Below are 27,817 nucleotides of genomic sequence, written 5' to 3' on the forward strand. Positions count from 1 at the left end.
TATATATATATATACCCATTATATTTGCCGTATTTTTTACTATGTCTTATTATAATGTTGAATGAATAAAAGATTCAAACCTGATCGACTATGCCCTCCAAACTAGATAAAACAGTTGGATGGATCTCTCTCTGCATATGCATGATCTTTGAACACCTCCACATAGGCGCCGTGGCACGAACCGTATGACTCGTTTCCGATGTTCCTTGTTGTGTTACGTTACCTGTAGTTGAGCTTCGATTTTCGACACCATCTTGATTCTTATCAGCAGCCAATTCACCGCTTTTGTATCTCTCCCTTTGTTCAATTTTCAATGTCAAATAAAGAGTACGAGCAGAGCAATATACTGCCTGTGGGAACATTCTACCAACTTGACTTAGTAAGTTAAGAATTACAGTTCCTTCGTTGCGCACCAGGTACATCAACAATTGTGGTACCCAGGGCAACCATTGAATGGCTGGTACACCTACAGCATATTTGTCTACGGTTTCCATGAGCGAGCACTTGTCATCGTCATACGTGAGCAACCATAAAATTTTGGCAATGTATTTCCTCGACTTTGATTCATTCTGATGACGACAGGCATGTAAAAAGCATACAAGAGCATTTATGCCAATGCTGATTTGACGAGCATCACGTATGAAGATATTTTCAAGATAATCGCCCCATAAGGACCAAGCTTTCACCAAAGTGTCGTGTAATTGGGTCGCAGCAGAGAAACTTTTATTGGCATCATCCGAACGACCTAACTGCGATTGAAGCATGCCTTTCAGCGCGTAAAATTCCGCTATCATTTCTTTTGTAAAGTATCCCATATTTGTTGAGTCCAACACTTCTAAACCTTCTTGCAACTCATTTTGTCCTCCCATAGTGGCCATCTGTAAATAACACTTTACTTGTTGTCTGATTTTCTGGAAGCAATCGACCATAGGTACGCTCGTGGGAATAGTATAAATCTTGGCCAACGAGTCCAAGCATACACCGCACAAGTTTTGTTTCCTCGAGATCTTTCCAAAATGAATAATCGCTTGCATAGAGGCATGCACGCCAAGTAATGAGTGATTAATCGTTTGATCTTGTTGAGAATCATAGTGATTGGAGATAAAGGTATAGTGATGTTGTCGCCAGGTAAAGATATCCGACCAATGGCTGAGATCATCGGCTATTACAGGCAAACGATTGCGCCACGTTTTTACAATAGCTTTCATGTCGTGTAACGAATTACTTCTGCCATGTAGCAATCCTTGATGGATTTGCATTGCCTCCTGAAGCTCCATTATCTGTTGAGCTGCTTGTAACAGTGGTTGATGTACATGACTGACAATACGTGGTAATCGACGCCATTCACGCAGGCACTGAGTAGATGCAAGCTCGACGAAACGCTCGATGGTACTTAGATGCTGGTCCTCGCTACTGCACAAGGTTACGAATCCACGATACAGACTGAGCTACAAAAATATAAAAAAAAACATAAGTATTCATCATCTTTTAGTATTAAAATATATATATTTATAACATTTAAAATTGTGCTACAAAGTCAGCATCAATAAATTGAAAGAAATTGTAAAGTCATAAAGTGTTTTACCTTTTTCTTGAAAATTATATTATGATATCTTACCTTCCAACTCATTTCCCTTGGACAATTATGTTCCAATTGTGTTAGAATTTCTTTCATCACTGGCCAATTGGGAATACGCCACGCGCTATCTAGGACGAGGAAAGGATTTTTGTAATTGTTCTGGCTGCCCAGTTCTAATAGAATCTCCCATTGATTCTGTTCTTTCACAGTGCGCTCCCAATGTTTCTCCCAAAGAAGCATTTCTACGTTGAGATGATAAGGTGCCGGGCCAGATGGGTAATCTTGTCGGAACTTGGACATGCACACCTCGTACGCTCCTTGTGCCTGCTCAAAAAATCCTTGCTGTTCTAATGCAATCGCGTGCAGGGTCTCCTTATAATGTGCAGGCCTTTTCTGCCATAGACCTGACCACATGTCCTCCTCGCAAAGTAATGAATACATTTCCGAGAGCATGTGCATCACTTCATAATAGGGAGTGACGCATTCGACTTGTTCGACGTCATCAGGCGAGCGATACAGGTCAAGTTCGCCTCTATTCTTCATGTTACCGCCGTTACCTTCCGCTGCCATCTCTCCGCCCATCTGCTCTAGACTTAACGTTATTCGATGCCAAACGTTGTGGGACCTACCCACATATTTCATTACGGGCGGCGGTATGGCCACCGGTGGTCTGCAGTGCGCCATTGCCTCCAGGAATGTGCCGAGGGCGCTTGGATGGCAGTCCTTTTGGATAACATGTGCGCCACTGGCGATGAACGGCACTATCTCCATACTTATGGAATTGATATGAGATTCCTCTAAGATAGACCATATTCGTGGGAACATATCTAACCAAACCCGCTCCGCCAGTTCCGTGTCCATGTGGCATAGTTGAGCAGTTGCCAGTAACAACTGCTCCGTTTTGATTTTCTTTGCATTCTCCATAAATTGTATCTGTTTGTTGATCATCTGCGTCAAGCTGGGTTTCTCAAAAATTTCCTCGGAAGTGGCGGTGACGCTTGTCGAATCCGAAAGATTGGACATCCAAGCATCCATTTCGAGGAATGTGTCTTTTGAGTCTCCTTCTGATATCTTGGTGTCCAGTGGCTCTTCATCAGTACGACCGATGCGACAGACAAAGTGTGTTTGATCCTTACTTTCCTTTTCCATGCCTCCTTGCATGATAGATGTGATGCTAGGCAGCAAAAGATCTTCATTGGTTATTTGTACCAAAGTAGACGGATTGACGGTGGCCAGTAGCAATTCGATGCACTGTTTGATCCAATAGTGAGGTCCTATATGCTCCCAATTCTGACTGACGATAATGTACAAGATACGATCGACCAAACGTTTTTTCATCGAATTGTCGAATACTTCGAAGAATTTCGCTCTTACTTGCGGTTGTATACAACGCAGACCAGCTAGAAAAGCCTGCTCTAATTTATTCGATAATTCCGTCATCTTCAGAGTCTCGTCACGATAAACGTAATTCACCAATTCCAAGAATTGTCTGTTCAGCTCCAGATCGTCGGGGAAACGTTTCTCGACGTATTGCATCATTTTCACCAGCAGAATAGATTTTTCGCGCAAACTGGGTGTCTGATTCATTGCGATGGTGGTCTTGTTCTTCATCCATTCTTCCAGTATCTTTGTAATAGCCTTCATCACCTTGACATCTTGCGTCTTCTCGATCAAGCCGACCAAAATCGTGCCTATGAACGATTTGCGCATATCGACACCCATTACTGCTACGCGATTCTTCACCAGATCTAAGCTGAGAATTAATAATTCGCTCGTGACAGGATTGGCTTCAGTCTGTGTGGAATGCAAATGTTCTTTGGCCATTTTATGCAACACTTTCATGAATGGAGTTATTAGTCGGTCGACATAACTTGGATTGTTCGTGCAGGCTGCTTTAAGCATCATAAGTGTGCCAAAAAGCGAACTCGGTGTAGCCGTGGTAGTTTTTTCATACGTGGCCAAACCTTCGGCTATAAATCTGCTTACAGTTGTGTACAATGTGTCCAACTCCTCATACTTAGGCGTCATATTTGTGGAAGCTAGTTCAGCTGGGAAAATCGTCATCAATCGTGACAGCAGACCATGTACTAGACGTATAATTTTAGTGTTACTGCTGGCGATGCAAGAACCTATTCCACGTTGCAATGGTTTAAAACTGACAAGTATTTGTTCGCGCTTCATCACGCCTAATAAAAATGTTAGCACTTCCAATGCCATGCTGATGTTACCATAGTTAGGCTGAGAGCTCTCCACGCTAGAGAGGACTTTATCGAGCCAGGATAGCTTCAAATCACAGTGTTCAGCGACCCACACATCGGGTTTCAGTGCCATTTTCAACAGAGCGACGCAGCGTCTGGATAATTGCTCGCCTGGATTACCGTGAATGGTAGTTACATCATTCACTTGACAAGCCAAGCGTAGTAGGAAATTCAGGACGGCATCCGCGTGAGCTCTCTCAATAGGTTTCGTCGAACCTGGTTCCATTCTGGGTAGAATAAGAGGCACAGGACTGTTACCGGATGGCGCCTGTGAGCTCAAACGTTTACCAGAAGGATCATCGATAATCGCGCGTTTCAAACACGATGGCTGACTAATAGTTACTCTGTTAGATTCTGTGGTTTCAGCTTCTTCCTTGATTCTATATAGTTCCCACTTTATGATGACTTCTGCTAATTCAACAGCTAATCGCCGATGTTCTATGGTAGCGGTCGGGGTGCATCCTATACGTTGAACCGAGTTTACTATATGCTGAACCAGATGATGTCTGACTGGATAGTAAACTTTGTAATGCCTTACAACTAGTTGTAAGATATGAGATAATTGTTGCATTGAATGACCCTCTTCCACGATAATTTTTTTCGTCCAGTGTGTTAACATAGTATTACCATCTTCCATCCGCACAGGCATTGCAGGTGTCAATATTTCCAATGCTTGTCGTACAACATTACGCGCATCCACGGCATGCGCCTTTAGTAAGCTGTGAAAGACTTGCAAGACTATGCGTTTGTGAATAGCAAATTTAGCAATTATGTGACTAAGAAGAAGATGACCGTGATATCTAGTAGTCGGATCTACGCAATTCTTGCCTAATAGGCAAGGCCAGGCGAATGTCATTAAGCGACGCAACTTATTTCCTTGCCTTTTATTACTAACATCATGAATGTGCTGCGATGCCTGTTCTACCAGAAGACAAGAAAATTGCAATAAAGAGATACGGACACAATCGGCGGAACCAAATGGATTGTCCGGATCAATTATTTTGCTAATAAATACAGATACAACATTCTCAGGGTTATCTTGATAAGGCATCGGTGCGCCACCAACCAGTTTCGTACCTTCGCCGCGTTCAAAGCTTATCGCAAAACATGGAATTATAATCAGCTGCAGAACGTTGGCCTTCAACTCCTGTGACATGTTGTTCGTGGGAAAATGTTCAACGAAACGAAAGAAAGCACTTCGTTTCCATTCAACTGTATATTCCTGTGCAACTGTGTTCTCTAGAAAATCTCTCAGAAATTGAAAGTCTGGCACAAACCGATCGCATGTGGCCCGAAGTAGTTGGAATAATAGATCAATATCGTTTGGTTGATGACGAAAATAATGCAGGAGAATCTTGACAATGTGCTTTGGTTCCTTCCAATGACAGTATTCGACACCTTCGACTTTTTTGTGTAATGCTTGATAGTCGTCGTTGTACCAGATCTGCTTCAATGCTCCTACTAACTGATTCTGAGTAGATAACCATTGTTCGTCGTATTTGATAAGTATACCAATGATCTTGATTGCTCGATATTGCACTTCGTTCTTTTCCATGTGAGTCAAACTGGAATTCGTTTGCGAGTGAGCAAGCAGCATTGTAACAAGGCGCGTTGTGCTGTTGTGTAAGATATCACGAAATGGTTTACCGTCCTTGTGGCTAATAAGATACTCTAGATATCTACTCCATTGTTGATCTTTGATATTGCTATCATGAAGAAACAGATTGAGCGCATCTGTCGGATAACGTAAAAGACACTTCATTAGAGGTTCTTTAAAGGGATTGGACACTTCGACTAGCAGCGATTTTTCAGTTTGTAAAATGAGTCTACAAAGCGCGTCATTGAATTTTGGTAACGATGCCGGAATGTCGTGATATATTCCTATAATGATGGTAATTTTTTGTTCGTTCTCACCGGACTTTGATATACCTTTATGAGATTGAATCAAATTTTCCAAAAATTTCTTCACATGTTGCAACATTTGCTCACATAGAGTAACGCTGAAAGTGCTCGGGAAGAGCTGCGTCAGATATGATAGTCTCCTGACACAATTCAGGCTCAGGTTTCTATGATCACCTAATGTCAATAACATAGGTCGCATCATTGTGTGGACAGACTCCATATCAAGTTGATAACCAGCAATGAATGTTTTCATGCACTCAAAGGCAGTCTCCTGCAACTCAGCATGTGGTCTTTCCAAAGCTCTGTATAAAACCGCGAGTATCTTTTCCCGATAGCCAACAATGTAATGACAGGCTGCGAGCGCTCGTAATGCCGATTTTCTTACGGGCATTAGATTTGAAATCGATTTATAACAAGCAAATTTATTGAGAGTGGCTTCATCCGCATCGCAAATACCCACCACTTCTTGAAAGAATATCTTGTGCTCCATGATGGTTAAATCAATAGTAAAAAGACGCGGATTCAAGGTAGTGCAAAATGTATTACCATCCATTAAACCGATTTGTGCGTTTGTCGGTTGATGCCTCAAAAGATGCTTCTTGGGTGGTATCACATCTGCTAAAACTTCCTTATGTGGCTCCATAACTTCCGTCACCGATTTGTTTTGTATTTCGGCGAGTTGACGTATCGAGGCCATAGCCTGTTCACGCACGATCGTGTGCGGCGATGTCACTTGCTTGACTAATTCGCGGGTGACTTCGTATAAGCTCTTGTTTTGCGCTTCTATCAATTCCATGTTACCCTCTTGAATTCCAGGATTCACACAGACTCTTAGCATTTTTTCTAGATTTTCTTTTGCCATGTCGATAGCACCGTTAGACACTTCGTCGGTTAAATCCATCATCACAAATATGAGAGCCTTCAGAAAGACAAATAAGTGATTGAGAACCCATTTAGTAGCCATTCGTTCGAATAGAAACTTTATCGCTATGCAACCGCCAAGTTTAGCATACCAGGCGCGCTCGTAACACAGCGAACACATTCTTTCCGCTAGATACTCCATAAAGGGCAATTGACAAGCTCGTTCTTTGGAACCCAGAATATTCGTTGCTGTTTCTAATATTAATACAAGTGTCAAATACCCCGCTTTATATAGTTCTCTCTCATCGTGACCCATTATAACGGCAAGAGCATCAATTAGAACAAATGGGTCTTGACCTTGCATATCCTTTCGGATTTCCTTATCTGTCCAACTGAATAAACCAGCCTGTTGCGCTATGGCAATCATCGTGTAATGTCTCACAACAGCAACGACGGTGGCAAGAACTGAAGGTCTCAATTCTTTAATTTCTACTGCGACAAACATGCCAGTCAATGCAGTCTGCTGAACGTTTCGCGCCACAGTATCGAAACACTTATAATGTGATCCTTGTTGAGGCGGTATCTCTCCTTCTTTAAAACTCGGATGTGTAAACAAATCGTACCACAGATAAGCGGCGTCGTCCATTCTTAAGGATGCGGCCAAATAGCAATATATGATCTCCCAACATTGCTTACGGTAAAACACATCCGTCGTGTTGGATTTCAATGCATTGAACGCAGCCTCGATCACTTTTTCCATTGGAAAATCGATTGGCTGGGATAGTCCTTGGAAGTAAACTATTACATTAGGAGAATTAGTTTCACGATCGTTGTATTCCAACTTTTGTGGCTCAATCATCATTCTTCGATTTCCACCACCAAATTTACCAAGAACCCGGAAGGCGACAACACCTTGATCGTTAGAATTATGTAATGTCCTCCAGAGAGCTTGCATTAATTCGGCACGAATTGGTTGTATATGTTCATATAGAAAATCTGGCTGAAGATTATCAACACATAACTCTAGAGTACGAAGACCTTGGCTTACTAGGCAATAACTTCCGTTGAGAGCGGAGACCAAGGGATCCATTAGCATCGGAAGATATGGTAACAGAGAACTGAGACGCACGGGTACAGTTAAGCACAGTTCAACAAAGAGATCTTTCATATGTTGTCTATGTAAGCCGGATTGTAGTCTATTCAATCCTTCCAGCATATTAGGAAGCAAAGGTAAGAATTCTTGATATAATAAGTCATGAGAGCCACCACCTATAGATCGAAACAATGCGCGTAGCAACAGAAAATAATTGTACGGTTCCTTTGCTGACATTGCTAGCTCCATGGCACGATTTACGATTAGGTTCAAATGTGGCCGCAACATATGCTCATTTTCGGCAGGAAATAACGATACACTGCCGAAAACAAGCTTGAACAATTTTAGATACAGGTTACTACGTTCCACGTTTGAGCCCATTTCGCTCATTCGTTCCAGTAAATATTCCACTAATATTGTCGCGAATGTCGAAGAAACAGTGTGGCTCGACAAGAATGAACTTCCAATTATCTGCAAAGCGCAGTTTTTGAATATTCTTTCAACCATATAGTCTATGGATACGGAAAAGATTTCTTGGAATGTTTGAGGGTTCATTTGTGTGAATACATTGCCGAAAAGATCTAACACCTCCTTTTCTTCTCGTGTCCGTATAGTTTGAGATTGTATCGGTCTGCCTGGCTGCGCGGGAACGCCTATGGCTGGTGGTCCAATCGTATAAATGTCTAGAGCCGGTAAAGCCCACTTAACAAGTTGTATATAAATCAAAGTCTCTTTCGGCTGAAGCTGATTAGTTTGCGGCACCTCGTTATTTCGATTATTGATGCAATTAGATGTTATAGCTTTAGTACCGTGTACCAAACTCTTCACTAAATTCCTGTAATCTGCCACATTGTAACTCATCGCCTGTGAAGTCGGAAAACCAAACTTCGATTTTGGCGGTTCTTTCTCCTCACTTACGTCAAGACAAGGCTTTGTATCTTCGGTCGTATTGTCCACTACGGCTGGCCGTAATTGTTTCGTTTTGTTTCGCAGAATTGGAATATAAATCTTGGCAATGGTTTTAAATTTTAGAACGAAAACCAAGAGTATACGTATCAACAATTCGCGTCCTTGTGTACTGTTTTCGGCATCGGATCTTTGCCTAACTGTATCCACCAGGTTCATCAGTAACTTACAAGAAACCATCTGAACAGCTGTGGGTAAGGTTTGATCAAGCAAATTCTTGCCATACAAGTGCACTGCTCTGGACACGTCACTGAGGGGCAACTGAAGCCTAACATGATGTACTAAATCGGCGAGTGTGGAATAAGCTAGAGGTCTCAAGGCCTCGTGAGCGGTCCAACCGTGACCAATAAAAATATCCTCATTAAAGAAGATCTCCATATGAGGAATAAAATGATTTCGTAGATCCGTAGCTAGTATGTGGCGTGAAGCTATAACGAGTTCCTTACGTAAGTGAGCTACTTCCATCGGACAGAGAGTAAATAAGCCAAGTATACCTTTGACCAACATCGTACTGTTTTGCGATATTAAGTCTTGATAAAATCTCATGACATAGGCAAGAAATGAAAGTGTTTTGACTTGTGCGCCCATAAAGTCAACGAAGACTTCCTTGTTGAATCCTGGTGATGTTCGATGCTGGAGACTAGGTTGGAGTGATATAGTCGTTATCACAATTGGAACGAAATCTGATACATCCTGGTGTACATTCTGCTTGTATAATTGATTTAATAAAACTACAATTATTGGTAATTCTTGAAGTACCTTGAGGGACAGCACTGCTTTCGGAATCAAATTATACTAAAAATAATAAAATATATCATTGATTTTATTTTTTCTTTTTCTTTTCGTTGATTTGTGACATGTACTTTCAATCATGCTCTACATACGAATATTACGAATTCTATAATAGAATCAAATAAATAAGAAACTTACAGTCACAACAGTACCATCCGCAGCTTTTTTTTCGCTTTGTATCGCTGTAATCGTAAATGTTTCCTTCAATAGAGCTTCTATATTAATTTCTGACAAATCTTTCACACGTAGAGGAGGACGCGGCTCAAATATTTTTGATAAATTTTTTGGTAACTCGCTATATACCGATTTGACAAATTGAAGGAAATATTGAATCTATAGCGGAAAAAGAAAAAAATGATTAAAATACTTTAGATATAAAATAAATGAATAGCATAATACATGACTTTATATGAAATCAATTGATTCATAATCAGCGAGACTCCGGAGTCTCAAATTCAAATTCGTTTCAATTCGAATTTCTCTATATATCTTTGATTATAAAAGAGAGAGCTTGAAGCGTTCAAAAATTGTAAATAAAAGAATATAAGGTCAATTGTAATTCAAAACAATAAAGTGGTACATATATGCATTATTACTCACTTCTGGATTAAATGTCGGTTTATATTGTTTATGAAGATCGATTATTATGCGTAAACACACCAATACGTTTTCTTCATTATCTGTTTCTAATAATTTGAATATAAGAGTCAAAATTTGCCTAACATATGGACGTAAGTATTCATTGCTTGGTAATCTGTGTATCATTTCCAGAATTAATTTTCGAACTTGTTGAATATTGTATTCTGATATAAAGTGCGGCTCTCCCTCTTGCAATATCTTCATAAAGATTTTCATCATATGGTCGAGAAATCCCGCATATTGTGATGAACACATGATGATCTACAATTAATTTAACATATTGTTATAATTAATATAATTAAATATATAAATTTTTTTCAAAAGATAGTTAATGATTATTATGCTGCATGAATAATCTTGATATTTGTTTGATAGTTTATATACCTCAAAGTTTTCTGATAATTCTTGAGCTGCTTTCAGTTTCAGTTCATCTTTTGAAACTGGATCAGCCAGCATGGTGACGTATGAACGATATGTGTTCATTTGTGTTACTGGATCAGGTGCCATTTTAATAGTTATAAAAGATTCTTGTAAATACTATAGACAGTCCATTAGAAGATCTAAACATCAAATACATACATATAGAAACGTGCAAGAAAATTTAAATTAAAACTAAATATATAAATGTGATGTGCGTAATTGCTACATAAAGTAGTTTTCTTTTTTATATCTTTATAGTCCAATTTTTAAACTTTTGAACAAGAATTGTCTTATGCTACTTGTTAATATAAAGTTATAAAGCATACATATATTAACAAATTTATAATTAAATATTAAATATCTAAAACAAAAATATTTATTTCTCACAAATATTGAGTTAAAGGAATATATATGTCTTAAAATCAATGAGTCTATATTGTGTAAACAAGCCTTAGCAACTACTTTGATCAGTATACTAGAATCTTTTTTTCATTTGTATAACGTATATTTAAAAAAAGAATATGTACTATGTAATTTGTTGACTTTTGTAATAGCATAGTGCATATAAGATAATATGCAAGTTATAGTAGACGATATAAAAATTCTATGATATAAAATACACTTCCGAACAAAGATGTCCTACAAACTCCATGTAGCTCACGAGATACTATACTCTTATTGTAGATGTATAAGACACTGGAAACGCAATGCAGGTTTCAGTTTGCTGGTATTGCTACAAGTGATAAGATGCAATCTCGGCTGATTTAAATTTTTAATTTAAAGATTAAAGCACATTAAGAACATGGATGAAACAACGGTTGATTCAATTTTTTCGGGATCCTTGAAATCCTTACCGCCTGTCAGTTCGAAAATTGTGCGGATATTTACGAGCTCGACCTTTACTGGTAAGCTAATAATAGTCACAAGAGATAATAAAATAAGTAAAGTAGAAAATTTAATATTAAAAAATTGAAAGAAAACAGAAAAGCAATATAAAATAAAATAACTTAATGCAATATGAAATAGTATATATTTACTACATTTATTGACTATATATATTTTATTATATTTTAGACACAACAATGGAAAGAAATACTTTGATGGCGCAGTGCTATCCCAAAATTAAAGACTATTGCAGAGAAAAACATGGCTTAGAATTTCAGGTAGGATATTACTTCAGAAAAAAAACATAATCAATCAAAACATAATCAAACAACATATCAAAACATAATCAAACAACATATCAAAACAAATTATTTAGCAACTGATATATACTTAGATATACATAGTAAAACATGAGTTATATATCTTGAATAGAGAAATTGATTTTTACGGTGCCAGGTACCAGTAATACATATATAACTCGTCCTTTTAATGTTAACCTGTTTTAATGTTGACCTGTTAATCTTTGATAAAAATCGGACATTTAGATCTCACACACACACACACACACACACACACGCGCGCGCGCGCGCGCGCGCGCGTGTGTATGTATGTGACCTAAATGTAATTATCAAGTTCGATAAGTCATATAATTAAATAGATTTGAGTAATTGACAAAATCAGATGTTGTATAAATCATTATCATCGTATTTTATTTATCTAATTAATCATTTTTTTCTTATCAATATATAATAATATATAATAATATAAACTAACATATTTTAATTATTATTTAAAAAAAATAATAATTTGCCTTACGTAATAGTTAAACCCCCTTTTCAGGTGGTTGATATGAGATGGGGTGTACGTGATGAAGCTACTGACGATCATATGACTACAGAGCTGTGTATGAGAGAAATAGAAAATTGTCAGAGATTGTCCATGGGACCCAATTTTGTTGTCAGTAACGTGCTCTTTAATTTAAATGATTTACTCCTCAATTGCCAAAATTATTTGTCGAGAGGAAATTATATACATATTTAACTTCAGAATTATAAATATCTAGTCTTCCAGTAAAAAATCAAACTGTCTTCAAGCTTTAGAATTAAGATTATCAAATGTATTTTTTTAATAAAAAAATAACTAATATAATAAAAATTTCATATGCAGGTATTTCTTGGACAAAAGTATGGATATCGTCCTATACCAACATATGTTCTTAGTTCAGAACTAGAAATGTTAAGAACAGAATTGGACGGTCAAGGAATGGATGTTAGTCTTTTGGATAAGTGGTACAAGAAGGATAGCAATGCTGTGCCACCTACAAGTATATTGCAACCGATCTCATCTATTCTTAAAAATTTTAACAATAAAGTAAATAACTTTCAATTAGTTTAGTAATTCTACTTATTTAATTCAATGACTACCAATTATATTATGCAAGTATTTCTTTCTTGTAATTATACTTTGTGTTTGTACATCTTTAAGAGAATACCTAAACTGCAACAAGAGGATCAAGCAATCTGGTGGGATACTATGTGCAAAATGCAAAAATTGTTCAGGAAGGGCGCGCAATCTTTATTTAATTCCGGGAAGTTTGACAAAGATACAATGCATAATTATTTCATGTCTGGTAAGAAAAACCCAATAGACATAATAAATGGCTCGATTTTAATAAAATATATACCAATAAAATAAAAAATAATAAATTTTATACGTTTCCATTGATAAAGATAATTTTTCATACAATTTTAAAAATAATCATTCAAAAAATATAAAATTATGTCCCAATATAATTTATCTAAAAATTTTTAATCATTAATATTAAGACTGAAATATTTTTTAGACGACATTCAAATACTGCATATCATACACATTTGCATTCTAATAAAATCTTAATATAATAAATCCTAAAACAGTGACTGAGAGGGAAGTGATTAATGGCGTATTGAACGTTAAAAATACGAAAAACCATTGCCTGGCGTACGTGCGATATATAAACAATATTAATCTCCAAAATCTAAGGAAGGCCAGTCTATTTCTGGATATAGCTAACAGAAGTTTAGACAATGAAGCCTCGAAATTGTTGGCCGATCTTAGAGATGAACGGCTACCGAATAAAATTGAAAGCACGAATCTACAGAGGTACTTTCCCCTTTCCCGAAAATACACAATAAAATATTTCTGTTGTGATTACTTTGCTTTATGCAGGTACACGGTCGAATGGATAGGAAGAGAGGGTCTGGATCCTGAAACCCATGGCGAGTACCTTCAGCATTTCATCACTCACTTTTACAGAAACATAGTGAAGCTTGTAGACCGCGCCATGAGGAAGGAAGACAATTCCGCGCAAGGACAAATAATAACCGAGATTTTGCAACACCTGCACGCCTGCAATAATTCTGTAAAGGTAGAAATTTGTCAAGATTTTAAATTTAGTTGAAATATAATATGTTAAGTATTAAATTAATTTGTTGTTGTTATGCTCTTTTAAATAAAGTTAGAAGCGAAGTTTAACAAAAATAAAACTGACAAGCTTATCACATTCACAGGTATTTTACGGACGCGAGGACACGTTAGAGAGAATAAAAAATTACATGCTAGGCGACAGCGATAAGCCATTAGTGTTATACGGAGAAGGAGGATGCGGGAAGACTTCCCTTTTAGCGAAGAGCGCAGGTTTGACGAGCAATACTTGGCTAACTGGTAAGAAACCGATCAGCATAATTCGATTTCTCGGCACTACTCCAGACAGCAGTGCGCTCACGCCCACGTTGATCTCAATCTGTCAACAAGTGAGTATTATTTATACTTCTCTCCGCTTTAAAATATGACAATGAATTTTTGTCATTATTTTCAGATCTCATACAATTATGGATTATCGTTTGAAGAAATCCCAGACGATCTGGTGCCGCTCACAGCCTACTTTAAATATTTGTTGACCTTAGCTAACACTCAACAGCCTATTCTACTGTTTCTGGATAGTGTCGATCAGCTGACAGGTGTACAGGGTAACAAATTATCGTGGTTGCCTACAAGATTACCACCAAACTGTAAGGTAAATATGAATGCAGTCATTAAATAATGTGAATATAATAAAAGAAAATAAATTACAAAACAAAAAAAAAAATTAAAAAAGAAAAAACTTTTAAGAGAAAGTTTAAATTCCGATCGTGCCGATTCTGACGACGAAAAGAATTCTAAGAATTCTTCGATTAACGTATACGTGTATGTTTCAGATGATTTTATCATGCGCAGCAGAAGAATCAAATCCAGTGATTTCGAGAGATTATCAGTTGTTACGTAGGATGATAGACACCGAAGAAAGCTTCATCGAGGTAACTGCCTTGGGCGAGGATTTAGCTACGGACGTGATAAGGTGAAGAAATAATCATATATTGTTAGAATTGTTAGAAAAAGATTTGCTTTAAATTGATAAAAAAAATATTGTCTATTTTAAAATTTGTATATTATTCACAATTCTTGTAGAATGTGGATGAAAACAGCCAGAAGGGATTTAAATAACTATCAATGGCGTTTGGTGGCGAACGCTATATCGAAATGTTCCCTACCGATTTTTGTGAAGCTTGTATTCGCAGAGATTTGTCGATGGCGTAGCTACACAAAACCGGCGGACACGCACTTAGCTAGCACAGTGATGGATAGTATAATGATGCTGTTCGAGAGGATTGAGAAGCAGCATGGCAAAATTTTGGTCTTCCACGCTTTGGCTTATATCACGGCTGCCAAGTCCGGCTTGTCGGAATCTGAACTAGAGGATCTGATTTCCTTGGACGATAAGGTTCTCGACGATGTTTATCAGTACCATTTACCACCGGTGAGACGCATCCCACCTCTGCTGTGGACCAGAATACGGAACGATCTGCCCAATTATCTGAGTGAAAGAGAAGCGGACGGTGTGAGCGTGTTAAACTGGTACCATAGACAATTCAGGGACACGGCCAAAGAGCGATACTTTAAGAATATGAACATGGCAATGTATTTTCACTCGATGATTGCGGACTACTATCTGGGAATTTGGGGAGGTGGCAAACCAAAGCCTTTCAAATACACCGAGATACAGAGACATCGGTAAATAGTGACATTGTTACGATAAGTAACATCTTGAATTTCAGTGAATTACTTCATGACAAAGGTAGAAAAATAATAATTCTCACAAACTCATATACAAAGATTTAGCTTTTTATTTTTAAGATAATAAAATTAATAATTTATTTAATCTGAAAAAAATGTCATATTAAAAAATTTAATCCAAAGGGAAAAGTTGATTTTACTAACTATTAAAGAAATAGTGTATAAAGTGATAAACTTTACATATTACAATTTGTAGATTCAATTTAACAGACAAGGAAGGTGTGGCAGATAGAAAAGTGCCGGAGCAACCATTAGCGTTTTATTCAAAGGAGGGAACTATCTCAAGATATAATTTACGAAAGGTACTACGAAAAATGCTATACAATAAAGATAATTGCTAAAGATATTTATTTTTTGTTTCACGACTAAAGTTTGGTGAATTACCATTTCACTTGGTAAGAGCAAGGCGCTTTAAAGATCTCTTCGAAAATGTTTTATTCAATTATGAATGGCTGCACGCTAAGCTAAGCTCTTGTCCCTTGCAAGCTGTGCTTTCTGACTTCGAAGACGCGTGTAACTTTGTTGATAATCAAAGTTTGGTCAGGTAAGGCCAGAGAGATCAAATATCTTTTCGGACAACACAAAAGTTGTAATGATCTCTTAATTTGTTAGATATTCTAACTTTTGCATGTCTCGATTTAGATATTTTAATTCTTTCAATATATTATATACAAATATTTATAAATAATTTATGGACACAATTATTTGATATTCTTAATAAATCAGAATATCTTTCCAGAGAACTTATGTTAGTTGCTGATGCTTTGAGATTAGGCGGTGCAATCTTGGGAAATCATCCTGACATGCTTGCGCCACAATTGATCGGTCGATTGTTGCCGGAGATCGGTGCAAATGTTAATGTAAGAATGTTGCTTCGAGCGTGTGATCATGACGGTGTTAAGAATTGTGCTCTGCTTCCTCTTTATCACTGTCTGCACACACCTGGTGGACCATTAAAAGTAATCTATACATTCATTTATATATTATAGCAAATTATTTGATACTTTTAATCAGAAAACTCGATGCTGCTTTCTTCAATAAATTGTAAAAATTATATACAACAAATAAAAAAGTCTTTTGTCTTCGTGGAACTGTAATTTATTTGTTAGAGGAATATCTTTAAAACATGACATCATTTTCTAGTATTCGTTGGAAGGTCATCAGTTTGCGGTATTTGGATTTTGCTTAACATCGGATTATCGGTACATTGTATCGATATCCAATAAATTTATCACCTGGGATCTGAGTACCAGTGACATGACTAGAGATGTTAATCCCGGCGTGGAGGGTATAATGCAACGATTAGTCTTAAGCCCCGACAACAGATATGCTGCGGCTTTTACGACCAATTATCAAGTAAATCAATAATCTGATTTTTGAGAAAACTGAAAAATAAAACTCCTCCCAACTTAAAGTTAAATGAATTGTATTTTTAATTTTTACATCTCAAACTTAATATTATAATTATAATATCTAATAATTATAATTATAATATCTTTTATTAACTCAGAGTTTCTCAATTCGACATTTTTTTTAGGAAAACTTCGAAATTAATTCAAAATACAGTTTCTAGTTAGCTATTTCATGACGCGTGATTTTCTATAGAGTGTCGTTTTGAATACCTTGACGAGCGAATTTGTCGTTATCGACAATCCTTTACCGAATGGGGACGCAGTGGCCGGCGTGCATTTAATGAATCAGTACGCCTTTATCTACGGGAAGCTAGGCTGGTGTAGATTCGACTTGCGAGGAAATCTGCTTGATACTCACAGCAACCCCGAGGATTCCAATAAATGGCCAATTTTATGTAAGAAGTAAATCATTATATTGAACGTATATTATATTGAATATATACATATTTCCTACATCATTCTTATTTTTATGTTTCCTTATAGGTATGGAGTATACAAATCTGGATCTCTACAGAATTATATTCTGGTCGGGGAGCCTCGACGACACACGTATGCTTTTGCATACTTACAGGAAGAAGACATCATTGGATCCGTTCCAGTTTCACAGGTGAGAAGACAGAACTGTTATTAAATTAAACAAGGACAAAGAATTTAATTATAATTTACAGAGATTTTAATTATAATTTATATTTGACTATTACAAGTCCTTTCTAATTTAGAACTGTTATTAACAGCGGTTGTGTTAAAAGAGCACAATAACAGAAGATTGTCATGGATTTTTTTCAGTGCTTTGATCATGACGAAGGACAAGGATACTTTGTACGCATGTACGAACAAAGATGATTATAGAATTACGAAATATAAAAGCGATGAGACCTCATCTTATTGGGAAAAAGTTTTCGACATGCCGCGAGCGTACAATGACGACGTGGAGTATCTGTTACAGCTGAAGTTGGATAGAGAGGAAGAAATGCTCTTGGCGACGACCGGAAATGGATTCATCGTGTGGTTTCTGGAAAGTAAAAGCGACGCGCATGTTTTAATGTTGCCGAACGGAGTCAGGAATATCAATACACGAATGATGTGTTCGAACTCTGTTATGGTCAGCGGCACCAAGAATTATGCTGTTGCTGGTGTAAGGTGCGCGTCTGAGAACTATCATCATTTTTTATTTAGCTTGAAGTTTTATAGATGGCGAGAAAAAATAAAACTTTATGAGATAATTCAATAATAAACATTATGCGCCGCTGATTCAATCCGTCGATATCAAATCTAATAGATATCTAATCTAATAGATTTTATAGAACAAATATTGAGATACAAACTATATTGTTAATTACGGCTAAAAGAGGAGAGGAATAAATAAATTGCATTTTAAAATGCAAAGAAATGACGAAAACTTATTCTGTATAACAAGAGTTTGACTTAAGGCTATAAATAAATTCAAAATTAAAATTCTACAAATTAAAATGAAGGAATATAATATTGCATTTTGATAAAGAAGCAATTTTTTAGCAGGAAATATTGAATAAATTCCATGTATTATCGAATATTTTATAAATTATAAAAAAAGAACAAAGTTACATGAGTTTAAATTGTCTTTCTTAGGAAAAATCTGTACGTTTGGTCGCTCGAGACGTCTGATTTGGTAAAGATACTAGATGCGCACTTTGCAAGGATCATTCAATTGGAAGCGTTGACTGTCGGAAATTGGAATAGCGTTGTAACGTCGAGCATTGATAGAAGCGTCAAGGTGTGGAATATCAACAATATTTTCGAACAAGTTCACGTCATAGACAGGCACGAACTACAGATAGACATGTTAAGGTAATCCTGTAAAGAAAGAAACAGAAGTAGAAATTGCGCGTGTAATTCACTTTGTATATTGTACAACAGTTTGGCCGAGGAAGGTAATTTGGCCGTTACAGTTACCAGAGATTGCGTGGGTGTTTGGGATTTATTAACGGGTAGACTAATATCGAAGCTGGCTGACAGTCCATTGGGAGCAATTGTTACACACGCTTGCATTACGCAGGACAGCAAGTAAGTCAATTTCATTCAATTTAATCTCATCAAATTGATTTAGTGAAATTGGATTTTTTTTATTGTGAAGTTTAATCGAAAAAAGCTTGATAGACTTAAAAGTAATTTTCATTTCAGGTATATTGTGTCGACGGAATCAGGCAATGTTCTCATTTGGAATAGAATTACGGAGCAAGTATTATTCAAGGAGGAGCAAAAGAACGTCAAGCAGTTAACATTGATAGAAAAGTCATCGAAGTTCATAGCCGTTTCGAGGCCTAATAATCTCACGGGAGTAGAAAACGTGCGAACTATGGCGATTCTCGTCATGAGAAGTATTCCTGGTAAGAGAATTTTCGACAATTCACACAACGCGAATATCTTGGAAGTTTTAATAAATACATATCTCATATTAGATGGTAAAACAATATTCTCTTTGGAGTATCCTGTAAGAAGTAATACCAGTACACCCTTCCGACAAGTGGTGATAACATCGGATGATGCTTTTCTGGCTGTACCAGCGGCTGACAAAGGCAGCAGGGATTGTGTTATAATTTATAGCGCGAAAACAGGAGCACTGATCAGCAAAATACCTATAAAGTTGCCCGGATTTAAGGTAACGAGCTTGCTTATAGGCAAATCAATTATTATATCATAGCGGAATAATTTTAAATGATTCAAATGAAGATAAATATTTGGCAAACGTTTGATTTGTTATAAATTTAAGCTACAGTAAAATAAAGTATAATGTTGCTACAAAAATTTATATTAATAGGATATTGTGTGTATTACACCGATGCCTAACAAACCCCAATGGATAGGTATCATTGGTTCCGATAAAGGTACAATTCTTGATATTAACAAGAAAAAGATTATACGTACGATTCCAAAATGGAGCGGAAACATCAGCAAGGATGGCAAATACACTTTGTACGCGCCTAGCAGGTGATGAAACATTATTCAAACATTTTTAATTATGTATTCTATTACAAAAAAAAAACAACTCAATATATGTATTTTAGAGGTGGTCTCGAACTCATAGAATTAAAGAAGGGTACAAGCGTAAAAACCTATATACCAAAGGTGGCTGAAGGAGTGTTTACTGTTATATCAATGTTTAATCGTACAGACGAATATGTGTTGTATTATCATAGCGGACGAAAAACAATTAGAGTTTTCAGGTAAATATACATTCAAGGATAGTGGGATTAATCTGTCAAATCATAAGAAGTTACTTCGAGATTTCGTTCAAATCTTATTTATGTCTATATATTGACTGAGTACGTTTAGAATACATTATATGTACATACATTTCACAGATCTTCGGACTGTGAAATAATAGCAAATTACAGAGTACAAGCTGAATTAAGTGCAATCGATAGCACGCATGATGGTAAGAGCATTGTTTTGGGGACAGTCGATGGCTGCGTGTCAGTATTGGCGATAGCTGACCCTCAGAAACCTGAGATGACGGAATATCTTGAAAACGTGCCGTCTCGTGATGAAGAGGTGAGAAAGAAAATTTAATAAATATATACAAGTACTTGATGTTTTGAAGAAAGAAATAAAATCAAATTTGGTTACTGTTCCTAATAAATACATGCATTTGCTAATAAATACATTTAAACCTAGGCTTGTTCTTTTTAGCTGAACTACTACTTGCACAGTTTATTTCTTTTCTCTCTTTTTTTTTTTATATTAGAAAGCTTTCCCGCATAAGACACAAATGTCCCAGTCTAACATTACATCCTCAATGACTGTGTTCAGCAGAATGTTTATTTTGCAACTGTTGAAAGTTTTCTTTGCATTAATTGGATTATGCTTACAGTAAAGTCACAAGTTGTAAACTGTAAGAAATTGGCCAAGTACAATTAAGTGTAAGAAGAATAATCATAAACTGATTAGTTATAATAATTTCTTACGACTTATGACTCTATTGTAGAACAGACCTTATACTTTTTTTAGATCTAAAGAAATGATTCTATCTCAGCAAACAATTGTCTATTCGCGTTGTTTGCACTTTTTGCATTAAGCATCTTCGCTTTCTTTCTCTTCGACGCACGAATATATATTTATCTCATTTTAAGTGCAAACATTTTTGGAGATTTCAAGCAAACGCAGACAGATCTAATCATAAAACGGTTGCAAAATTGTTGTGTTCTGCTGAATGCCATTGTGCCAGTATTAAACAAAGATGAAATCACCATAGGCCTGTTCTTTTTCCATATCTCAAAACTGAACTTCTTGCACGATTCATTTTTCTCTTCAATATGAAAAAAATACTTAAGACATTTATCTAAAAGGAAAAACTTTCTCAGAAATAAAAAAAAACAAGCATTCTCTTGTTATTTAATAAAATATTTTTTTATTTGCAACATGATAAATCGAAATGACACTTTGAATTGTTGTCAGTGTATACTAATAGAGAAACAAGTTCACGTTCATTCTAATAAAATGCCTTTTAACGCTCTCGTCAACAAAGTTGGCGTATAAACTTACTAGCAGTATACAATCTCCTATTTCATGTATTTTACCATAAAGTAAAATTAAAATTGTGCATTAAAAATAAACTTTATATTAAAATTTTCGTCGAAGCGCGCCGAGACGTGTTTACATGCGCGCACAAGTTAGGTTAGGGTTAGGTTAGGTTTATTATCACAGCAAAAGAATGTGGGTCTGAAGATTGTAGTTAGTAAATACAATCGAGATAAACGTCGAGACTTACGCGAGGTGTTGCCGATGATCCCCCAGATACTCGCATTTAATGCAATTGTCGCCGATATATCGTCGTACGGGGTAATCGTGGACCTCGCCGAGACGATGCCGTCGGTCTTTCGGCTTCGCAACAATTTCAACACTTTTCCTCACTTTTCACGTCCTTCGTGCAACCTACGAGAAATCGTAACTATATCACATCGTTTTATCACGTAGACCCTCGATCCCTTGGCGTACTCGAGCACGTGCAGCACGTGTTGCTATCCTATCGGTGTAAAGTCACGCATCGCCGTCGAATGAAATTCTTCTTCTTTCTCGTTAACGTGAAGATTTGTTCCTTCTGATGACGATTTGTTGATAGGAGAACAATTAATGAATCATTTCCACTAATAAGCAAACACGAGCCTCACCGCTATCGCGTGCTCACGATATTATCCACACCTCTCGATCCCCTCGTGCTCGTGGCGCTCGTGCAGGATCCAGCGAAAGTGGCGCCTGCGCGGATTCTAAAGCTGGAAACACAATGAAAAGCACAGGCAATAGGAATAGGAAATAACAAATTTCAACCTATCAGAAATCATATATATATATTAGAATGGACGCTTTCTGTTAAGTTAAAATCTCTTATTCCCTGTTTTTATTGCTTGTGTTTTTCATTGCGTTTCTGGTTTAAAGCCCCAGACACAATGCGAAGGAATAGTGATAGAAATAACACGATTTCAACCTATCGAAAATCAGATACACTGGAATATACAGCAACAAACTTGCGATCAGCTTGCAACTAATGTAAAACCAGCTTTAGATGACTAATGCCTGTTTCCAACAATACACATTAACTTTGATCTCGATTCAATTTACTCTTTTTCTAATCTTTAGAACTAGAAAAAGACGAAGAATAAGTTGAACCGAGAAGTTAATCTACATTGATGGAAATAGGCATTAGCCCGGATAAGAGCAACAGCGCTCTGACACAGAACACTGATTGGTGAAAAGTCGATTGAAATTTTATTTCCATCATCCGTTTTTTACCAATCAGCGTTCGGTATCAAAGCGCTGTTGCCCGTATGGAGGATCTGGGTTTAGTCATCTTAATGGACATGAGATGACTGCACATACGAGTAATAAGAATCAGAGAGTTCAGTTTAGGTAAACATAACATAACACTTATCTTTTTTATTTAATTTTTTTTTATCTTCCTTCTTTCCCTTATTAGCATTTAATTAGTCGCAATTAAGATTTATTTGATTTTAAGTGCAAAAAGTGTAATAGAATGCAACAATGAATAGGGCTTAGGGTCACTTTATGATTCGCCAATTAGCATATCGGCTGATTAATCTATTAGAATTGATCAATCGCATTTATTATTTCGTTTGACGATAGATGCGATTGGCCAATTCCAATGGACTAATCAGCCAATTACGTTAATCGAATCGTAAAATTACCCTTATATGTAATACGTTTCAAAACGTACTAAATAATTCTATAAAATATGTAATACGAACTGTAGATTTTCATTATAATTGGCTTCAGCAGAATTTATTTTGCAACGATTGAAAGTTTTTTTTAGGTTGATTGAATTATATTTTTGGATCTAAAAGTATAATCCAATCAGAGTGAAGAAAACTTCCAATAGTTGTAAATTATATCTTTTGCTGAACGCGGCCAATTGTAATAAAAATCTACAGTTCGTGTTATATATTTTATAGAATTTTTTCACTTTAATTATCTTTACCATAAAAGCGAAAGAATGATTGGCTACTGCGCCAACTTCTGCAGCGCAGTAAGAGAAGTACTGCGCATAAAAGAACAAATACAAATATAGAAACAGAAATAAATATTAAGATTTACCTAGTCAGATACCAGTTACACTGGAATATATGATTTTTGATAGATTGAAAACTTAATATTTACTCCTATTCCTAATGGATGCATTCAGTACCAAGACTGCTTACTGAGCTTTTATATCTGTTGGGTTATATATTTTTAGTTCTAACGGAATATGCCAATCAGTTGCAAAAGCACTTAGCGATTATACTGAATGCACCCACTATTTCCTGCATTGTGTGCAAAACCTTCAAGCGTGATCAATCTAGAGATTGAGAGATTGAGATTAGATTGGAATTTAATCAATCAGAAGAAAGAAAATCAATCTCAAGTTTAGTGAATTTGCTTTGATTGATTAAATCCAATCTTAATCTTTGTCTGATCATGTTTTAAGCATTACTGCGTTCAGTGTATAGAAACATATACTTTCTATTCATTAAAATAATCCTTTTGTTCTAACATAATGCTAAAAAGAACATATCTATAGATTTATATACATATAATGCATTTCGGAAAAAGTTCAAGGTACTTTTTCAGAAATTTTCATAAATTTAGAATACAAATTCTTAAAAATATTGGGGGGTATTATGAGAATTTTTCCTACCATTTTGGTATATCTATGGCATAATAAATAAACTGCGCATGTGCGATTAAAACCGTGAAAACGATGCAAAATTTAAAAATAATTCAAAGAGAATACGAGTCTCGTTCTACGAATTTTGTCCAAGTTTGTTTCTGTTTTCTTTTTTCTAATCATGTAAGACACGTCGTTCTGTTTTAGTGGAAGAAGAAGACCGAGAAGCATCGGGCGGCGATAAAATTCAAAGCTGCTGCTCGGATCGCCCGCGTGACGCACGATTTGTCCACGAGCGTGAAGTCAACTGGCGATGTCTCGCAAACGATCGAGGAAGCGGATGAAAACGCGGAATGAAAACTCGGAGTGAACTCTGAGCAAACTAGTACTTCGTATTGTCATACTTCATAGTCAAGCCTTCTTTAAAAAAAGAATGAAAAAAAATGGCAGTAGCCTCGTTAGCATTATAAGTAGGGGCTAGGGCGCATGTATTTGAAATACTTTTATTTAAAACACATTATTTGTAATACAAATGTATTTTGTAGTTCAGCAGAGCACTTGAAAGTATTACGTAGTTTGTATTTAAAATTAAAAGATTAAAAGTTATTTTTATTTTGTAATTCAAATAATAAATAAAATTGATTGTCAATTATAGTAATCAAAATACAAAATCTTCTAATCTTTCGTTATTAATACTGAAATATAAAGAAAAAAAAAACAAAATACTTTTATATGCTTCAAAGAAATACAAAATATTTTCATGTGCTCCGTTGAAATGCAATTGTCTTACAAATACTATTTTTCAAATACTGTTTTTCAAATGCCTAGCCCTGATTACAAGATCAATATAGTCTATAGTATTATAGTGAGATAATCGGTCGATCGATCGTTAAGGGAAAGGCGAGCGGTACAAAGAGAGAGAAAGAGAAAGCCTATGGCTACAGAATTTATATTACATTTATTTATGTCTTTTCCTTCGTGTAACTTTTCTTACAATCTCCCATGCCTGCTTTCTCACTCTCAATGTCTTTCCAATCGAATGGTAAACTGTGGCACGGGACGAGCTTGATCTCGTCTTCCCCGAGGATGATGCCGTTGCTCACCGGAGGGGGGGTTCGTCAGATGAGTTCGCGAGGACCGAGAGCTCCGCTTTTTCTAAAACATCCTTGGCAATGCTCGGCCCCACGCGATGGGATCACCGAGTTGCTCTTGAAAGTGTCCCGTGTGTACGAATCGCGGGCGTTCGCGATTTTCTTCCTGTCGGTCGAGACGAAAGGTTCGCTGTGCCGCTGAGAATAACATGAAATCGCTTGCGGCGAGCGAGTTTCGAAACGGAACTTGGATCATCAAGTCGTTTCGTCTCGGTGAAACTGGGATAAAAGGCACGGATGCGTTTGTTGATGGAAAATCCGCTCCCTAAACTTCCTTCTTATATTTTCTATATAGAACGCATATCGCAAGAGAAAGGCGCTTGTTTTGTTCGAAAGTGATTGTGGAAATTTGTCTTCGTCAGTTAACTTCGGCAATACATTACAATGTTATATCTCTCTTCGAACATAGCCGGAATGATCTTATCGCGACAACACATTGCAACAATAGATGGTAAATCGTTTTATTGCCGAGAGTTATAGATAAGCCGTTCTCAGTAGAATATCTTTTATAATTATTGGACATTTTCTTCGCCGAGATAGTACTATTCCTCTAAATGTAGAAATATAATTCAATCAATACAAAAAAAATTTCCAACAGTTGCAAAAAAATATTCTATTAAACGCGATCAATGAATTACACAGAATTATACAGAATTATTTTATGATGCGCTCTGGCAACTGTGCGTTTTATCCTAATTTCATGCGACGCGTTTATGCCTTCGGATATTGAAAATCGCGTCTTGAAAGCTCGGACCGCTTCATGCGGACTCGTGTACACCGTGTTTCATGGACGCAAAGGCTCTCATTTAGAAACAGAAATCGATCTCGAATCACGTCAAGATACATTGATTCTTATCGATAATCGAATCGACCTTGAATTGAACTACAGAACTACACTTCGGCGCTGTTGGTAATACATCGCGAATGTAGTGCTAGTAACGTGACAAATACGCACTGGTTGAATTAGTCGGTTCATTTGCTTTTCCATTTTTTTTTTAGGCTGGTAACTAATAATTTTATGAAGTGTATGTCTGATTGTATTTATAAAATGCTGCATATACGATACTGTTAACAATATTCGGATTAAAGTCGATGCGAAGTTTTCGAGTCGAATGTACGCGTTTTTATTTCTGTTTTTCTCCATTTGAACGAACGACTGGAGCTTGCTCGAAAATACCGATTATCCGCGATAGGCTTATCTAAATTATTCTGCAGTCGGGCTATTTTGTTTGGTATCTTATTAAATCTTCCTTTTCTTATTTCTTGTCAAATATTGGGACTTCTTCAAAAATATGCTATAGCGATCTTGATGACATAGTGCCTTGTTGGATTCTTATTGCAGTTCACCGCCCTTTTGTGTTTGCTGTTGTTGTTGATCCCGTTGTTGCTGCGCTTGTAATGTATCTTTAATATGTTTCTCAACCTGTGAAAGATAGACGGATGTATAAATAGATGATGTAAATGCAATAAAGAGATAAATTAAAAACGATCATATATTTCTTATTCAAAATATTTTTTTTCTACATACATTTTTACATCATATTTAGCAAGGAAATAGCAAAAGATACTAATTTAATTTAAATGTAAATTTAATTTAAATTTCTTTATAAAAAGACTTAAAAATTCATTCTAATCTTGTTATTGGATAAATGCTTTGAATTTGTGTTCTATTCACAAGTACTTAATAATAAGACGAACAAAACAGCTTAGCTTAAAATAACTTAAATTAGCTAGTAAATTAAGAAACATGTATGCTTGTGCATATGCTATTGCAAATATAATCCTGCTCATTTAAATATCTCATTAGTACGTACCACTTTTTTTACATGTCTATATGCACCAGATTCTGTGTTTCCATGAACATTGTCCACTTTGTACGGCGGTCTAATAGTGACATTATTAAATACAACAATATTAGCTCCATTCCACGTAATATCTTGAATAGTTTTTGAAATAGCAATAAAGAGCTTCTGTCCCTCTGGAGATACTCCGGCCTGCAGAGCCATTACCAGTCTCCTCTTCTCATCGATCTGATTACGGACTCTCGTGTTTAGCCTTTGTAAATTAAGGCTCTGTGGTGGTTCACTGGTAGTAGGACTAACTTCTCGTGTCACTTGAACGTTGGACACAAGGGATAAATTTACTATATGTATATCATTTAATGAGGGTCTCCCACTCGACGATGGAGATTCTAACAAAAATTACTATTAAGGAAAATATTACTTTCAAATACAGATAAATGTTGCTTTTCATAATTACATCTCGGTGAACAATAGTTACGACAACAGATTTATGGCAAAATAATAGCAGCTCAGCAAAAACTTTAAAGCATTAGATCATTATTATACATAATTTAATTCCATAAATATAATCATAACTTCAATGAATTCGTTGTAGATCCATTGTTATAGATTTTTAAATTTTCTGTTTATCAATAAAAAGTTGCTCCAATATATATTAAGATATTCAATGACTTAAGACTCAACAGTGACTAACATTATATACATATATATGTGTGTGTGTGTGTGTGTGTGTGTGTGTGTGTGTGTGTGTGTGTGTGTGTGTGTGTGTG

The 27,817-nt window shown here is 36.2% G+C and overlaps 3 protein-coding genes across 5 annotated transcripts in view; 1 reads left to right on the forward strand and 2 right to left on the reverse strand.

The window, feature by feature from the left end:
- Nucleotides 1-22,127, reverse strand: part of LOC108687175 (transcription-associated protein 1) — a 25,760-nt gene extending 3,633 nt beyond the window's left edge. Inside the window, exons 1-7 of one of the 3 annotated variants that reach the window (XM_018192808.1) lie at nucleotides 21,934-22,127; nucleotides 21,707-21,870; nucleotides 10,475-10,650; nucleotides 10,052-10,351; nucleotides 9,590-9,784; nucleotides 1,619-9,454; nucleotides 81-1,448 (exon numbers count right to left, since the gene is read on the reverse strand). In XM_018192808.1, coding sequence (XP_018048297.1) covers nucleotides 81-1,448; nucleotides 1,619-9,454; nucleotides 9,590-9,784; nucleotides 10,052-10,351; nucleotides 10,475-10,597 — 9,822 coding nt within the window. In that variant the 5' untranslated portion in view covers nucleotides 10,598-10,650; nucleotides 21,707-21,870; nucleotides 21,934-22,127. Of the gene's footprint in view, nucleotides 1-80; nucleotides 1,449-1,618; nucleotides 9,455-9,589; nucleotides 9,785-10,051; nucleotides 10,352-10,474; nucleotides 10,651-13,589; nucleotides 13,636-21,706 lie in introns of those variants that run through there. The other 2 variants (XM_018192807.1, XM_018192809.1) reach the window with 2 other exon arrangements.
- On the forward strand, nucleotides 11,313-24,451 carry LOC108687177 (NACHT and WD repeat domain-containing protein 2). The gene is made up of 26 exons (XM_018192810.1): nucleotides 11,313-11,415; nucleotides 11,585-11,673; nucleotides 12,236-12,352; nucleotides 12,563-12,766; nucleotides 12,881-13,025; nucleotides 13,312-13,537; nucleotides 13,604-13,802; nucleotides 13,945-14,187; nucleotides 14,253-14,450; nucleotides 14,632-14,771; nucleotides 14,882-15,484; nucleotides 15,744-15,849; nucleotides 15,919-16,091; nucleotides 16,287-16,506; nucleotides 16,691-16,903; nucleotides 17,153-17,354; nucleotides 17,443-17,566; nucleotides 17,746-18,099; nucleotides 18,568-18,786; nucleotides 18,856-19,002; nucleotides 19,120-19,325; nucleotides 19,398-19,597; nucleotides 19,757-19,926; nucleotides 20,004-20,162; nucleotides 20,301-20,490; nucleotides 24,302-24,451. The coding sequence occupies exons 1-26, from the start codon at nucleotides 11,313-11,315 to the stop codon at nucleotides 24,449-24,451; spliced, it is 5,100 nt and encodes a 1,699-aa protein (XP_018048299.1).
- A 582-nt stretch (nucleotides 24,452-25,033) lies between these two features.
- The window catches only part of LOC108687124 (protein LSM12 homolog), a 3,551-nt gene continuing 767 nt past the window's right edge, over nucleotides 25,034-27,817 (reverse strand). Inside the window, exons 2-3 of the mRNA XM_018192738.1 lie at nucleotides 27,060-27,436; nucleotides 25,034-26,668 (exon numbers count right to left, since the gene is read on the reverse strand). Of these exons, the coding sequence (XP_018048227.1) occupies nucleotides 26,579-26,668; nucleotides 27,060-27,436 (467 nt within the window). The 3' untranslated portion in view covers nucleotides 25,034-26,578. The remainder of the gene's footprint in view (nucleotides 26,669-27,059; nucleotides 27,437-27,817) is intronic.

This window comes from Atta colombica, unplaced genomic scaffold, assembly GCF_001594045.1.
Source record: "Atta colombica isolate Treedump-2 unplaced genomic scaffold, Acol1.0 scaffold200, whole genome shotgun sequence".
Taxonomy (NCBI): domain Eukaryota; kingdom Metazoa; phylum Arthropoda; class Insecta; order Hymenoptera; family Formicidae; genus Atta; species Atta colombica.